Genomic DNA, 17,937 nt, shown 5'->3' on the forward strand with positions numbered 1-17,937 from the left:
TCTTGTGGTTTAGAAGTGTTCCCTCTTTTCACATGCTTCCTGGAAAAAATGTCTCTGTGTGCATTTTGTCATTCTCAGGATCATTTTATATTTCTTTCTTTCTTTCTTTAATACAATACGGCCTCACTCAGGGCCGGCAGGTTAGGGATCAGACCCCTGCCAAAAAGCGAAAACCGCAGAAAAGTGGAACATCAATCAGCTGTAGCGCAGGGAGCTCCAGCTGACAGTACTTGGCTCCCTCACTCGCCCTCTGCTGGCTCCCTCACTCATCACCCCCCTCGCCCTCCCGCTGCCCCACCGCTCACTCACTCGGTGCACACACATTGCTTACCCTAAAATCTTTGAGTGTTGGCTGCAGCACTTCTATCTTTGCTGGGTCTCCTGGCACAGCGCTGAGGAGCTGGTTGGGGCTGATGCAGGTGTTATTCCTGCGCACGCAAAGGTGATCAGCCTCTGGGCAGAGAAGTGCTTGGTGTCGTCCATCCTTTAATCCTTTAGGGCTGCAAGGCCAGCTGGCTCTCCACTGCGTGGTGAGCCTTTGCCGTTGCCCTTGGAGCTGGCACATCTTCATCATCTGACTCGAAGTCATCCAAGTCTCCATCATGACTTATCAATGAATCTTACTCGTTTTGATGGTGGAGACTTGGATGAAGTTGACATTGAAGGTTGTTCAAGGCTAGCTATAGCTGTTGCTGTCGAAGGTTGCAATGATAAGTTTCTTAAAGTAGGAAAGCAATGAACTTTGCCTGATGAATTCCCATCTCCTTTCCCTTACAATTTCTTTATAGCATGCAATATCGTTTAGAAGCCTTGCATTCACTTTAGAACTTAGAACTTCTTTTGAAATTTGGATCAATCCTCTCAAAACTGCCACCCCCGTTTCTATACAGTTGATAGCTTCTTCCAATTCCTTGGTTGTCATTTCTCTAGGCACAGCACGACTATCATCAGGATGGGACTCCTCTTTGTGAAACATCCTTCTTTGCTCTTCAATCAGAAGAAGAGTCTCGTCATGAGAGACAAGCAATTCTGCCACATCCTCAGGCTCAACTTCCAATTCTAATTCCCTTGCCAGTTCCACAACATTTGTAGTGACTTCCTCCACTGGATTCTCAAAGCCTTCATAATCGTCCACAAGAGTGGGAATTAGCTTCTTCCAAACACCTTTCAATGTTGTTTCTTTAACTTCCTGCCATGCATCTCTAATAGTTTTTATACCATCCAAAATTGTGAAGCCTTTCCAAAATGCTTTTACAGTAGGGCCACGCTTCTCGGCGCCCCATTCCACTAATACGGTGCCAGCGGGGCGATCAGCTGGAGCAGGTGCTGGACCTCCCCATGCTCCAGCTGATCTCGCTGGAGGAGGGGAAGATCAGCTGCAGCACGCTCCAGCTGATCTTCTCCTCTTCCAGCATGATCAGACCCCTGCTCCAGCTGATCTCGCTGGAGGAGGGGAAGATCAGCTGCAGCACTAGCTGCTTCACCCTGCACTTTGATGTTGTGGAGATGGCTTCTTTCCTTAAACCTGTTAAACCAGCCTCTGCTAGCTTCGAATTTATCCTCAGCGGCTTCCTTGCCTCTCTCAGCCTTCATAGCATTGAAGAGACTTAGGGCCTTGCCCTGGATGGTGGCTCGGCTTAAAGGCACATTGTGACTGGTTTGATCTTCAATCCACACCAGTAAAGGCTATCACGTTTTCTTATACCTTTACTGTTCACTGGTGTGGCACTTTTAATTTCCATCAACACTTTCTCCTTAGCGTTCACAATTGTACTAACTGGCAAGCCAAACCTAGCTGACGGCCTATCTCAGCCATAGACATGCCTTGCTCACTTCGTTTAATCATTTCTAACTTTGCAGCTAAAGTAAGAGGCTTACGACTACTTTTTTTATCACTAGTACTACACTGAGATGCCATTGTAATTAACACAAAAATATTGTATATTTTTATACAGTGTGTATATATATATTATTTATTTATTTATTTTTATTTAATTGCATTTCTAAACCGCCCTATAGCTAACAGCTCCCAGGGCGGTGTACAACACGATAAAACCACAATATTTAAAATACAAGCAAGTGTGTATTGCGCATACAATTATAAAACATATTTAAAAACAGAGTAAAAGAAAATAAACATAAGATTAAATTAAAATAAAAAGCTTAAAATGCCTGGGTGAAGAGGTGGGTTTTTACCTGGCGCCGAAAAGATGACAGAGAAGGCGCCAGGCGTATCTCATCTGGGAGGGCATTCCATAATTCAGGGGCCACCACCGAAAAGGCCCTAGATCTTGTTACTGTTCTCCGGGCCTCTGTATGAGTTGGGACCCGGAGAAGGGCCTTAGACGTCGAGCGGAGTGAACTGGTAGGAATATAGCGAGAGAGGCGTTCCATCAGATATTGCGGTCCAGTGCCGTTAAGGGCTTTATAGGTAAGGACCAACACTTTGAATCTGGCCTGGAAACGTATTGGAAGCCAGTGCAGTTGGGCCAGAATAGGTGTTATGTGGTCGAATTTCTTCGTCCCAGTAAGAACTCTGGCCGCGGCATTCTGCACTAGCTGAAGTTTCCGAATCGTTTTCAAAGGTAACCCTACGTAGAGAGCATTACAGTAATCCAATCTAGAGGTTACCAGAGCGTGAATAACTGAGGCTAGGTTCTCCCTGTCCAGATAGGGTCGTAGTTGGGCTACCAGCCGAAGCTGGTAGAACGCATTTGGTGCCACCGAGGCTACTTGGGCCTCGAGTGACAGAAGCGGATCTAATAAGATCCCCAAACTACGGACCTGTTCCTTTAGGGGGAGTGTAACCCCATCTAGGGCAGGTCTGACATCAACCATCTGAGCAGAGGGCCCCCCGACCAACAGCATCTCAGTCTTGTCAGGATTGAGTTTCAGTTTGTTAGCTCTCATCCAGTCCATTATCGCAGCCAGGCAGTGGTTCAGTACAGCAACAGCCTCACCTGAAGAAGATGAGAAGGAGAAATAGAGCTGCGTATCATCAGCATATTGCTGGAAGCGCACTCCAAAACTCCTGATGACCTCGCCCAGCGGCTTCATATAGATATTAAAAAGCATGGGGGACAGAACTGAGCCCTGTGGGACCCCATATTGTAGCACCCAGGGACTCGAGTAATGTTCCCCAAGCATCACCCTCTGGAGACGATTCCCGAGATAGGAGCAGAGCCACCGCCAAGCAGTGCCTCCCACTCCTAAATCCGTAAGTCGCTCCAGAAGGATACCATGGTCGATGGTATCAAAAGCCGCCGAGAGATCAAGGAGAACCAACAGAGTTACACTCCCTCTGTCTTTCTCCCGACAGAGGTCATCATACAGGGCGACCAAGGCTGTTTCTGTACCAAACCCTGGCCGAAAGCCGGATTGAAATGGATCCAGATAATCAGTTTCATCCAAAAGGGCCTGGAGTTGGCGAGCGACCACGCGCTCTAGAACCTTGCCCAGAAATGGAACATTTGCTACCGGCCTACAGTTGTTAAAATTGTCAGGGTCCAAGGAGGGCTTTTTTAGGAGCGGTCTCACTACCGCCTGTTTCAGGCAAAGTGGGACCACTCCCTCTCGTAAGGAGGCATTAATCACCTCCTTGGCCCAGCTGGCCATTCCATTTCTGCTAGCTTTTATTAGCCACGAGGGGCAAGGGTCCAGAGCGGAAGTGGTCGCCCGTACCTGTCCAAGCACCTTGTCCACATCCTCGAGCTGTACCAACTGAAACTCATCCAATAAAACAGGACAAGACTGTGTTCTGGACACCTCATTAGATTCAACTGTTGCAATATTGGAGTCAAGGTCCCGACGGATTATATATATATATTATATACAGTATTACTGTGTATATATATGTGTGTATATATATATTTATATATTATAAATAAATTATAAATATTATAAATATTATAAATTATTATATATTTTATATATGTTTATATACAGTATTATACAGTATTATATAATATAATATATATTATACAGTATTGTATAATATAGTATAGTATAGTATAGTATAGTATAATATAATATAATATAATATAATACAGTAACCTTAACCTTTGAACGTTTGGAAAATTGCCAGAATACAGAGAGAAGGTGAGTGCACAATTGCTGAATCAGACTGAATCACTGCTAGTAAAATGGCGCCCGATGCCCTTCTCGGACTCAGCTGCTGAGTGCGTTGTCAGAGCTTGGAAACATTCCTTTTTTGAACTACAAGTCCCATCAGCCCAACTGTAGTTTGAAAAAGGAACATTTCCAAGCTCTGACGATGCGGTCAGCAGCTGAGTCAGAGAAGCCATCAATTTGTGCACTCGCCTCTGTTTTCCAAGCTGTTCATGTCATGCCACAAAATCGCTGCAAAAACGGAACAAGCGCCCAACATATGGAACATGGATACAATTCAAAACCACCGCATTAGCAAAGCACCGGAAAGCAGGGTCCTACTGTATCCTGCCCTTCCTCCCAGCGGGAGCCAAGGGTAGCAAACAAAACACTAAGAACACTCTAAAGCATCTTAAAAACAGACTTCAAAATATATTAAACAAAACATCTTTAAAAACATTTTAAAACAAAACATCTTTTTTTAAAAAAAGCTTTAAAAACATATTAAAAAGCAATTCCAACACATACGCAGACTGGGATAAGGTCTCTACTTAAAAGGCTTGTTGAAAGAGGAAGGTCTTCAGTAGGCACTGAAAAGATAACAGAGATGTTGCCTGTCTAATATTTAAGGGGAGGGAATTCCAAAGTGTCAGTGCCACAACACTAAAGGTCCGCTTCCTATGTTGTGTGGGATGGACCTCCTGATAAGATGGTATCTGCAGGAGGCCCTCACCTGCAGAGTGCGGTGATTAACTGGGTATATAAGGGGTAAGACGAGCTTTCAAGTATCCTGGCCCCTAGCTGTATAGGGCTTTGTACACCAAAACCAGAACCTTGGCCCAGTAAAAAATGTAGACAGAAAGGTAATATTATGCCCAAACTCTAGCATTCAGGCCTTGCACCTGCCTGCCATCTATGGTTCAGTATCATGGGACTGGACTACAGGACACTGGATAGATCCGTTCTTGATTAGTTTCTGTAATTCAGTCTTTCTCGGTTCTCTTCTCTCCTGTTGCCATGTAACTCAGAGAAAGCTGTTATACCTTTGTGCTGTTTCTCTCTCTCTCTGTAGTGCAATGAGAAGCTTCTGATGTAATGTTTACTAAACTTTCTTTGCTCCTTAAATAAAGTTGGGGAATATTGTGTTAACTAGCCACAGCCTTAGTCACTTTATTGTCAGGATTGGGCCTGTAGGATAGGTGGGAGCTGATTCATTTAGGCTTCTTGTTTAATCTGATCTTTCGTTCCCAGCTTTTGCCGAGCTTCAGACAGATATACATGAGCTGACCAATGACTTGGATGGAGCTGGCATTCCCTTCTTGGATTATCGCACCTATGCCATGAGGGTCCTCTTCCCAGGAATAGAAGACCATCCTGTGCTGAAGGAAATGGAGGTGTGGCAATGTGTGTATGTGTGTCGGCTGGAATAACATTTCACTTTGCGTTACACTTATCTTCCTGAGCTTTGTGGGTTTATGCCCTTGGGGAAGAGGGATTTTTGCTACAGCAGTTCCTCACAGTCTCTCATGTTTTCACAAGGAACTTGAATGTCTGAGGGTCTGGGCTTATTGGTGGTTTAGGATAAACTGATGACCCTAAAGTAAGACCATTCCACCCTTTCTTACCACTCATGGGATTTGCTTCTCTCCAAAAGAGGGAACATTCAAGATTCTGATGCTTATACGTGCTTAGGGGTTTGTTTGTCTAAAGTGTGATCTTGAAAGCATTCCAACTAAAGAGATTTTCAGAGCTGTTGCATCCATAGCTCATGGTTTATGACTAAAAAGACATGGTGGAAAAACCACCCAAACTGTGAAAGGGACTAATCTGACATAGTTCGCCAAAGGTTCATAGGAACCCCCCTTTTTTTGTGTGTATTTTCAGACTGCTGGAGGTAGGTCAAAAGAGAACAATTGGGATAATAAGGTAATGGATGAGAGGGTTAGATTCAGTGTGTTAGATCAGAGGACAGCTCTTTGAAAGTTCAGACTAAAGCCCAGAGCAGATTCCACTGACCCACTGACATGGAGCCACCAGTTGCCACTGGTTAGATTGAGAGGACGGTCCAGGCCAAAAATAATGTTCTATTGACTGGAATCCATTGCAGAAATGTTGGGCTTTCCCCAGTTGTCATCTCTTATTGCATGCTAAGCAAGAGGGTAAGTTTGCAATTCTTGTTTCATTCATTCTTATAAGAACCCCATGAAGTAAGTCACTGTCATCCCAATTTTACAAATGAAGAATTGTACCTTTGAGAGATGGACTTGACCAAGTCAATGGCTTCAGCAGGACATGAGCAGAGAGATCCCTTCTCAATTAGTTTTTGTAATTCAAGCCTTCTCGGTTCTCTTCTCTGTTGTTGCTATGTAACTCAGAGGAAGCTGTTATACTTTTGTAATGGTTTTTCTATCTCTATAGTGCAATGAGAAGCTTCTAATGTAATGTTGAATGCTGGAGATCAACAGTCAGAAGCGAACCAACTACACTGGTTCATTCCCACTATTGCTGCTGTTCCTCTGTCTTCTATCACTGTTACTAAATTCCAGAGCAAGGAGACATCAGTCCTGTTCATTATGCCTTTAGTTGTCCTAAGAATAACTGCAGCAGGATATCTGCACCTGGAGATTTCAGTTGCAGAAAGATGTTGGTTGAAAGCAACCGAGAGAACTCAAGATGTTGCTGTTTTTATGATGTTATGGATAGCTTAAATGGAGCAAGAGTAGCGTGAGCCATATATAATAAGGGTTAGCATGAAGATAAGCAGCAAAGTTGCTGCTCAGGGCAGGTCAGAGTGGATAGGATTTTAAATAAGAAGTAGCAGAATGAAACTGAATAAAAGCAAATAACAGCACAGACATTTTCCTGACAGCAAAAATCTGTTGGTGTGGAAAAGTCTCTTGATGGAATTGATGGGATGTCTGTAGTTTGGCACATTGAAAAATAGACTGAGCAAATTGTTTGGAAATATCTGTACGGCAATGGGCTGTCCTGGACTGGACTGTGGAAGTAGCTGTCTTGTGCCAGTGAGGTCAGTTTTCATTTCAGTACTTCTGCTTCTGTGACATGGGCCTTACTGCTGCTTCAAACTGATCTGCTTTGCAAGGTCACTGTGCTGGTCTTTAGTACCTATACAGTCTCAGAATGAGCCTCTGCTTTGCTTATGGATTTTTTGCTAAATTTGTCAGAAATAACTTCGACTTTCTTGGGAGCTGATGAATTGCTCAGTTGCCTCTGGTGCTTGTGCCTTTTGTTTTGCTCACTGACAGGTGCACCCTTTCTTTGCCAACAGAATGTGTGTCTCGGTATCATACTTCTCTAATGAAATACTCTCTCATTCTGTAGAGAACTTTAGACACCATTTATGTTTATGTTTAATGCTCTGCACATTTGGTTGATCTTCACATAGTGATTGATTGTACGTGGCTCTGTGCTTCACCTCTGATGTGGCGAAGAACACATATGTAGTCCAGAGGGGCTACCACTGTGATTGAGATAGATTGCTATAGTTCTGAGGTGTCACCTCCATAGACCTCACCTAAAAGGAAAACATACAATGGTGCTTCCATCTCTGTGACACTGGAGGCCAGTGAAGGATTAGTATACTAGACCCAGAGGTCATCCAGTGAAGCTGGATGGTGAGAGATTCAGGACAGACAAAATGAAGTATTTCTTCATTTCTTCACACCACATATAATTAAACAATAGAATTTGCTATCACAAGATGTGATGGCCACCAAATTAGATAAGAGGATAATAAATTTGTGGGGGATAAGGCAATCATTGGTATGAGGCAATCAATCGTTATATGCTGTCTCCAGGATCAGAAGCAGTATGCCTCTGAATACCAGTACATAGGGAACAACAGCAAGAGAGTGCTATCACCCGCATGTCCTCCTTGTGAGCTTCCCACTGGCATCTAGCTGGCCACTGTGGGAAACAGAGTGCTGGACTAGATAGACCTTTCATCTGATCCGTCACAGCTCTTTTAATATTCTTAATAAAAGGGCCAACATGCTGACAAGGAATACATTTCCACATGCTGGTCAAAATGAGTTTTAGGTCACTGCTGTATGGCTACCATGCTCACTGACATTAATACCAATATTTATATTAATAACACTGCTACTGTCATTTTCTGCAGTGCTGCATTTATTCAATTGAACTTGTTTGATGCATGATCGGCCACTCACTTCCAAGAGACTTGTCTGACATCATCAGATTCCCTAGCTCCATTTCTCCCCTGTGTAGTCTCATCCTTTCCTTCTCCCCATATTGGCTCCCTATCCCTTTTCAATTCCCTTACAATGTTCACTTAATTTAGTACAAGCAATTGTGCAAAATTGGCTGCACATTTTCCTGTATAGCAAGGATGTTTTTGATTGGAGAAGTGAGGGGGGATGGCCTTATCGTCCCCTCACTGCTGACCTCACAGAGTAATTAATGTTGATGCAAGATTTGTAACATATTTAGGAGAAGTAATCAGCTCCAGAACACGATGCAAGTATTAATTACAGAGAATCAAGTGCTTGTCAGTGCAAGTACCAAGGTATCTTATTGTATCATAGCACATTCCATTGCTTCTGTGATCTAGTTATACCCCAGTTATGGGCTTTCCATCATGCGTTTTTGCAGTGGTCCTCCAGCTTAAAAAGCCGTTGGATCCTTTTAGCTATCCAGCTCTGGGAAAGTATTGTTAAGATCCACTTTGATTAAAGAGGAAAGTCCTTTATTGTGAAGCTTTTACATTGAAAAGAGCAGCCCATTTACAAAACCACAGTCTGCTATTACTTGATAGATCTGTAATAAATTCTGACCGCCCCTTCATCTGTTCTTATAGTATAAAGTTATCCTTAAATATTTTGGGTCATATTTCGATTGCTCAGTTGCTTCTGGTGCTTGTGTCCTTTGTCTTGCTCATTCAAGAGATTGAGTTGAATGTGCTTTATCCATCATTTTGTTCACTTAGTCAAGGTTGACCTCTTCCATTAATTCATCCTTCATTTATAGGAGCATTCTCACAAGCCAGTGTTAATCATGCTTTTTTAAAACTTGGGATTCATCAGTTTAGAGCATTTCTTTTTTTTTTTTTTTTTTTCAATAATTTTTATTCAAATTTTCATAAAACATACAAGACGAAATCATAAAACATTCAAAGACAAAAAACAAAATCAAAAATAGTTAAAAAAAAAAAAAAAAAAAACAAAAATAAAAAATAAAGAGTAAAATATTGACTTCCCATTTGTCAAAGATCAAATCAGTTATAAGTCTATAATATATAACAATCCTGTCTCTTAAGTCATATTATAAAATCACTTTCCTCCAGTAGTTATCTTACTTAATCATCAAATCTCATAAACATTACTTTATTCTTTCCACAAAAAGTCAAAGAGAGGTTTCAATTCTTTAAGAAATATATCTATCAATTTTTTTTCCAGATAAGCATATCGATTAATCCATCTCATTACTAATTATGATAATCTTATTGTCATAACCATAGTCAAAATAAACATTTCAATTAATCCATCACATCAGAATCTGTTAGGTTCAGTAATTTCAGTAGCCATTGTTCTATTATCCCTATTAGTTCCATTTTCCATCTTCCATCTTCAGTAGTCTTGTTAAGTCCAGTAATTTCAGTATCCAATCTTCCATTATCAGTATTCCATAATAATCTTGCTGTCAAAACCATAGTCATATAGTAAGAGTCTGATGGGAATTACCTCTATCCCAAATATTTTCTTGCCATCCATTCTGAATAGGTTGCTGAAATACTGCTGTAAAATCATATCTCTGTTCTTTTTTTCAAAATACACTGGGTCATCTCTTGAAAGTTTTTCCATTGTCACATGGCTGCAGTTAATTCCATAGATTTTCTCTATATTGGGCTCCATCACATCAATCCAGTCCAGAAGATTATCCATGCCGTTGATAACTTTATCTCTAGAATCTTCATTAATTTCTTCAGAGATAACATTGAGTTCCAAACAATAGATTTTATTTCTAAAGTCCATAGACTCCAAATCTTGTTCCTGTTCCACGTTTGTTCCAATCTCCGGGATCTCCTCTCTCACAGGGACCCCTGTTCCAGTCTCCAGGGTCTCCTCTCTCACAGGGACCCCTGTTCCAGTCTCCAGGGTCTCCTCTCTCACAAGGACCCCTATGTCTTTAATCTCCTGTGTCTCCAAACAATAGATTTTGTTTCTAAAGTCCATAGACTCCAAATCTTTTTCCTGTTCCACGTTTGTTCCAATCTCCGGGGTCTCCTCTCTCACAGGGACCCCTTCCAGGGTCACCTCTCTCACAGGGACCCCTATATCTTTAATCTCCTGCTTCATTTTACTCAATTCAATTTTCAGCTCCTTACAACCCTGTCGCAGGTTTTGTTTCGTTATCTCAATCTCATCCATTATTTTCTGAAACATAGTTATTTCCAGATTCTCAGCCACTTTCTTAATTGCCATTTTAAAAGAAAAATATAGGAAAACCACTTCTTATTTCAGCAACAATTGGGTTAATACTCCAAACTTGGTGACATCACAGTATAAACAGAGCAGACAGCCTTATCTCTCCATGCTTAAGTAAACAAAATGCAGTTCCCAGGATCGAAACAATTAATGGCGGTCGTCAGGAAACAGATTCGTCAAAATAAAATAGACCAAAAAGAGAGTAGTCTCAGACAATATAATATTCTTCAAAATAAAAATCTGGAATAGAAATCCCTCTTCTGTGTATATCTTTAGAATGCAAATCCAGGACAGCTTTTTGCAACAAAAACAGAGATAAGCTATTAATTAGTGAGTAGCAGAGAGAAGTTATGGCTCCCCAGTGAGATGTCAAAAACCGATCAATCTGGCAAATCTCTTTTAAACAGCAACAATTTAAGTCAAGTAAAAGAAAAATATAGAAAGAAGGGTGCTTGCCTGTTAGTGCGTTCTCTCTTAGAAGATAAGATGAACGTTCGCTTTATCAGATAGAGCTTGTTGTTGAAAATCCGTCCCACCTTCGTCGGCTGGACCTCGTCCCATAAATTAATGAGATCTGGTCGTCCCAACAAAAATAGGCTTTGAGGTTAATCTCTTCGTTTCTCCCTACCCGGGAGAAGTTTAATCAGTCAAAAAAAAAAAAAAATCTGACTGATATATCTGAATAAGCTTCTTTTGAGGCAGGAGCCCGTCTCAAAAGCAGGCACAGGCTAAGTCACCCTTCCCGGAAGTCCAGTTGAGAGCATTTCTAACAAATGGATTAAAACCTCCCACTTTTTAAAAATGCTCCTAAGCAGGGTGGGGAAAATTCTATAATTTTACTGTACTTCAATTTGTACAGAATTTCAAATGGAATGTAACACCAAATATGTTATATTGATTATTAATACCTTTCATTTGTTGCTTTAAAAAGAAATGGTCTCTCTCCTTGTACTTCAAGAGATTTCACTTGAAATATAAAAAACAGTATCTGCAAATGAGCCCAAGGGATTATCTGCCCTACCCTTATAGCTTCCAATTGTGGTTCCCTACCCTTGCAGTACTGCTAACTTTCATCTATCCACATATAACCTGCTACTATACCACCACGTGGCCCAAACATCAAAATTCTGCCCAACCTTGACTATAGTTTTAGACTAAAGCATTCATGTTACAGCTTTTGAGAGGTGGCGAGGGTGGGGGTAAGTATGTTCATGAACTTTATTGCATTTTTTAGCAAAAAATGTGAGTTTTCTGCATGCCAAATTTGGGGTGTGCAGAAGAGTCCTGCCTTTATACCTAGTTGGTCTGTATGAACTGAAGAGTGATGCCTTTAGGTTCAGGGCAGATACATTATGTGTAAAAATGATACATTATGTGTAAAAACGATTGTGTGAAAAACCCCTTATGACTTTGAGAAAGCAAAACTGACAAAAGTAATCTCACTTAATTTCATGGTGTGTGAATTCTAGTTGTTTGTGTATGTTGGGGATGTGGAGGGTGGAATAGCAACAGGGTGAAGGGCAGGTGCCTAGGCTCACCCTGCATATGTTTGCTATATATTCTTGCTGGTTAGTACCAATTAGCTTAGAAAAGTCTGATTTCCTGTTGTAACTTGTACCAGAAAGTATGTCCTTTGTGGATTTACGGACTCAGTCTGCAAGGATAGCTGGAAATCCAAGCATCTGAATCGAGAGTTCTGTTTTTATCCTCTCTGTAATGTGCTGAAGGTTTTTGGCCCATCTGTGTTTCAAGCTTTTGGCAGTGACTTTGTTGTGATCACACTCTGCCTGTCATTACCTCCTTAATTATTGTGAGGGAAGAGAGCAAGAGAGGGGGCACTCAGCAGCGAGGAGACAGGGACTTTAACATACTAGTACAAGGATAAGGTGGAAACAAAACAAATGATACAAAACACCATAAAACTTCCAAACATTGGCAAACAGGAGGCTCTGGAGAATAGTGCTCCCATTATCAGAAGTTCCTCCTGCTTCTATATTTCCTCGTTATTGGAATTCATTGTACTTACTCCAGTTATGAATCCCTGTAATACAAATGAGTAGCTTTCCCATTTATTTGAATTTTTGATTTTAGTCTTTTGAAGATAAATGAAGACAAATCTGAATAAATTGGGATGTGGAACAGTCTCTTGGAAAAGGAAATAGAAGCATTGCCACATAGGTTAGATCTGGCAGAACTTTGAAATACAAACTGCAGTGAGTAATCATGCATATGTTAAAGGAACTAATTAAACAAAGGGCATACAAGATCTTTCCTAGTTCTAATCGTCATTTCAGAGAAGCCATATAAGTTTGGTTGGGAAAATGAAATTACAAGAGGGGAAAACCTATGTTAAATAAAACAAGCAAGGTTTTTAAAGGCTGATACAATTTATTTGTGATCTTTTTGTTTGTAATCTTAATTAGAAAGAGTTTAGCGTTAGCTCTTGGAAAGATTATGAAGGAGTATGTGCTCTCCTCCCTCTGTTTCCCCTCCCCACTACATGTGCACGCATGCAAAGAACGTTAATCCAGAGCCAAGTGTAGTGCTGTCATTAGCAGCTCCTCTTCTCTTTGGGGTTTGGCGTTGTTTTTTTCATTGCTTTTGTGCAAATTTAAAGCCTGATTAAATACTTAATTCTTTATTGTTCATTTACTTCTGCTAACAACTGCACAAAAAGGAGAAGAGTAACAGAGTAAAAGAGGGTGTGCAGGGGAGTGAGGGTGTCTGTTCGCAGCAGGGACTCTGCTTCATTGCTTTCTGAGTTGTAGATGGTAAGCCAAGCCTGCTGAGATCGTTTATGACAGATGTTTTGTGCTACCGCTCCTACCACCACCCTGCTCTACTTGCAGCGTGCAATTCTGATAAGATCGCTTGTGTAGGACAGGACCAATTTCCGAGCTTATCAGGTGTCACTGACTGGAAGTTGAGCACACTGCCCAGATAGGAAGAATATGCCATCTGATCCTCCCGTCATGGCTTCTGTAAGAGAGGAGAACCTTGCTTTATTTTGATCACTGAAAATTTAGGACAGTGGTCTTGCACAAATCTGTGAAATCTACCATGAATGGAGCATTAGACAGCTCTGCACACTCAGATCCTGGCTAAGAATAGCTAAGGCAGTGCTGGTCAAAAGACACTTGTGCCTTTTCCACAAACAGCTACTCCTCTTTTGCTTCTCTTGGTATTTATTTATTTACTTATCACCATCCACACATATCTCAAGATGAACAGCTAAAGACAGTTAAAAACAACATAGAAGATAATGGCAGATAAAAACAATACCAAGTAGACACCAATGGCAGAGTTCTATTCATCCAGTTGGGAAGGCTTGTCAGAACAAAATGTCTTCAGTTGTTTCCAGAAAGTGCAGCTAGTGGGTTCCTGTCATATCTTGGCAGGAAAGCTGTTCCACAGAACTGAGATAGCCATAATAAAAGTCCTGCTCTGAGTTACTGTGGAGCAGGCTTCTGAGATCTTTGGAACATGACAGAGAAGCTCTCCTGCAGACTGTAGTGACCTAATGGGCTGGTCCTGAGCGATATATGGCCTTGTATGTTAGTACCCTCTAGGATGCACACCTTAATGTGGTTAGGGGGTTTGAGAGTGTTGAAGAAGCTGAGAGCAATGCCGTCAGGAGTCTAGACCAAGAGGCTAGACTCCTAGCAGGGACACCCAAGGCAGAATGGTCAAAGCTGAGATACCAGCTGAGATGCATCCAAACTCAGAGGAAGGCAATGGTGAACCACATCTGAATATTTCTTACCACAAAAACCATATGAACAGAGTATCCAAAACACAACACAAAATAGTGCTGGAAGATGAGACCCCCAGGTCAGAAGGCACTCACCAAGCTACTGGGGAAGAACAAAGGACAAGTACGAGTAGCGCTGTGACTAATGATGCAGCTGGGTCAAAGCCGAAAGGAAGCCCAGAGGCTGATGTGCACAGATGTGAAAGGAGAGTCCGGAGTTGTACGACTCACACAATAGGAACATGGAATGTGAGAAGCATGAACCAGGGAAAGTTAGAAATTGTCAAGCAAGAAATGGAACGTATCAACATTACAATCCTTGGCATGAGTGAATTGAAATGGACGGGAATTTCAGTCAGGCAACTGCAAAATATTTTATGCAGGAAATGAGAAATTAAGAAGAAATGGGGTTGCTTTAATAGTAAGTGATGTAGCAAACACAATTAGGAGTTACAACACAAGGTCTGAGTGAGTGATATCAATGAGATTTAACGGGAAACCTATTAACATAACCATCATCCAAGTCTATGCTCCAACAGCAAATGCAGAAGAAGAGGAATTGGAGAGATGTTACGCAGAAGTACAGCAAGAAATTGATCACACACCAAAACAAGATGTGCTGATAATCATGGGAGACTGGAATGCGAAAGTAGGGAACAGAGAAGAACTAGGAATTGTGGGAAAATGGGGCTTAGGAGACAGAAATGAAGCAGGAGAATTGAATTCTGTGAAGCCAATAATTTGTTTCTTGCAAACACATTTTTCGAGCAACCGAAAAGACGACTGTACAAGTGTACATCACCAAATGGTCAATATAGGAATCAAATTGATTATATAATTAGTAGCAGAAGATGGAGAAGTTCCATACTTTCTGCAAAAACAAGACCAGGAGCAGACTGCAGTACAGATCATGAACTGGTCATATCGAAAATCAGAGTAAAGCTAAAGAAGAACAACAAAGCAATCATAATGCCAAAATACAATTTAAATAACATCCCACAAGAATATAAAGGTCAAATAAGGAACAGGTTCGAGGCTTTAAACTTGGCTGACAGAGAACCAGAAGAACTATGGAGTGAAGTCAGAGACATTATCAGGGAAGAATGCAAAAAGACAATACCTCTAATTAAAAAGAGAGAAAGACCTCAATGGATGACTGAAGAAACTCTTCAAATGGTTAAAGAGAGAAGGAAAGCAAAATCAAAAGGAGATAGAAACACAGTCAGAACCCTAAATGCAACAATACAGCGACTAGTACGTAGGGACAAAGAGAACTATTACAATAGTTATTGTATAGAAATAGAAGAGGACAACAAAAAGGGTAGAATAAGAGCCCTATTCCAAAAGATTAGAGAAATGAAAGGAAAATTTAAACCACGAGTAGGGATGTTGAATAATCAACAGGGGAACACACTGACTGACCAAAATGAAATAAAAGGAAGATGGAAGCAATACACTAAAGAACTCTATAAAAGAGATGCAAGGATGACAGATTCATGGAGGGAACAGTATGATGAAGAACCAGAAATTTTCGAATGTGAGGTGAAAGCTGGTCTTAAAATACTTGGAAGAAACAAATCACCAGGAACAGATGCCATACGAATAGAGTTGCTACAAGCTACTGAGACTGAATCTGTCCATATTTTGACAAAAATCTGTCAAGAAATATGGGAAACTAAACAATGGCCCACAGACTGGAAGCATTCAATATATATCCCAACTCCAAAGAAAGGGGATCCAGGGAATGCAGTAATTATTGAACTATTGCCTTAATATCCCATGCAAGTAACGTAATGCTCAAGATTCTACAACAAAGGCTCTTACCATATATGGAGCGAGAAATGCCAGATGTCCAAGCTGGACTTAGAAAGGGAAGAGGCACCAGAGATCATATCTCAAACATACATTGTATAATGGAACGGACCAAGGATTTTGAGAAGAAAATCACCCTGTGCTTTATAGATTACAGCAAAGCCTTTGACTGTGTAGATCATGAAAAACTATGGAATGCTTTAAAAGAAATGGGGGTGCCACAGCATCTGATTGTCCTGATGCGCAACCTATACTCTGCACAAGAGGCTACTGTAAGTACAGAATATGGAGAAACCAACTGGTTCCCAATCGGAAAGGGTGTGAGACGGGTGTATTTTATCACCCCATTTATTTAATCTATATACAGAACATATCATATGGAAAGCGGGATTGGACCAAGATGAAGGAGGTGTGGAAATTGGAGGGAGAAATATCAATAATTTAAGATATGCAGACGATACCATACTACTAGCAGAAACCAGTAATGATTTGAACGACTGCTGATGAAAGTTAAAGAGGAAAGCACAAAAGCAGGACTACAGCTGAACGTCAAAAAGACTAAAGTAATGTCAACAGAAGATTTATGCATCTTTAAAGTTGACAATGAGGACATTGAACTTGTCAAGGATTATCAATACCTCAGCACAGTCATTAACCAAAATGGAGACAATAGTCAAGAAATCAGAAGAAGGCTAGGACTGGGGAAAGCAGCTATGAGAGAACTACAAAATGTCCTCAAATGCAAAGATGTATCACTGAACACTAAAGTCAGGATCATTCAGACCATGGTATTTCTGATCTCTATGTATGGATGTGAAAGTTGGACAGTGAAAAAAGCAGATAAGAGAAAAATAAACTCATTTGAAATGTGGTGTTGGAGGAGAGCTTTGCACATACCATGGACTGCGAAAAAGACAAATAATTGGGTGTTAGAAGAAATTAAACCAGAACTACCATTAGAAGCTAAAATAATGAAACTGAGGTTATCATACTTCGGACACATAATGAGAAGACATGATTCACTAGAAAAGACAATAATGCTGGGAAAACCAGAAGGAAGTAGAAAAAGAGGAAGGCCAAACAAGAGATGGATTGATTCCATAAAGAAAGCCACTGACCTGAACTTATGAGATCTGAACAGGGTGGTTCATGACATGCTTTTGGAGGTCACTGATTCATAGGGTTGCCAAAAGTCATAATCATCTTGAAGGCACATAACAACAGCAACATGTTAGTACCAAAACCTTGAGCTTGGCTCGGTAGCAGATTGGCAGACCATGCAAATCCCGCAAGTAAGGTGTTATATACTGGCACTAATTTGCCTCCACAAGCAACCTAGTCACTGTGTTCTGTCCCAGCTACAGTCTCTGGACCAACCTCAAGGGTAGCCTTACAATCATAGAGTACATTGCAGGAATCCAGTTTTAAGATTACCAATGCATAGACAACTATGTTCAAGCTATCCTGATCCAGGAATGGCTGTAGCTATCTTACCAGCCAAAGCTGGTATCAGGCAGTCCTAGCCACTGAGGACGTCTGCGTCTCTAGTGACAGAGCTGGATCCAAGAGCACCCCCAAACTATGCACTTGCTCCTTAAGGGAGTGTACAACCCCATCCAGGGCAGGAAATTTATTGATTTCCCAAACCAGGAACCACTCACTCACAGAGCCTCCATGTTGCTAGGATTCAGACTCAGTTTATTATCCCTCATCCAGCCCACCACTGCATCCAGACACTGCATCCAGGGTCTTCTCAGACATTCACAATTCAGATGTTATAGCGAAATAGAGCTGGGTATCATC

At 41.2% G+C, this 17,937-nt stretch overlaps 1 protein-coding gene across 10 annotated transcripts in view; it reads left to right on the forward strand.

The window, feature by feature from the left end:
• PLXNA1 (plexin A1) overlaps positions 1–17,937 on the forward strand; it is a 460,921-nt gene that overhangs the window by 377,674 nt on the left and 65,310 nt on the right. For all 10 annotated transcript variants that reach the window (XM_061618384.1, XM_061618391.1, XM_061618386.1 and 7 more), the window contains exon 21: positions 5,359–5,501. In XM_061618384.1, the coding sequence (XP_061474368.1) occupies positions 5,359–5,501 (143 nt within the window). The remainder of the gene's footprint in view (positions 1–5,358; positions 5,502–17,937) is intronic.

Source organism: Rhineura floridana, chromosome 3 (assembly GCF_030035675.1).
Source record: "Rhineura floridana isolate rRhiFlo1 chromosome 3, rRhiFlo1.hap2, whole genome shotgun sequence".
Lineage (NCBI taxonomy): Eukaryota > Metazoa > Chordata > Lepidosauria > Squamata > Rhineuridae > Rhineura > Rhineura floridana.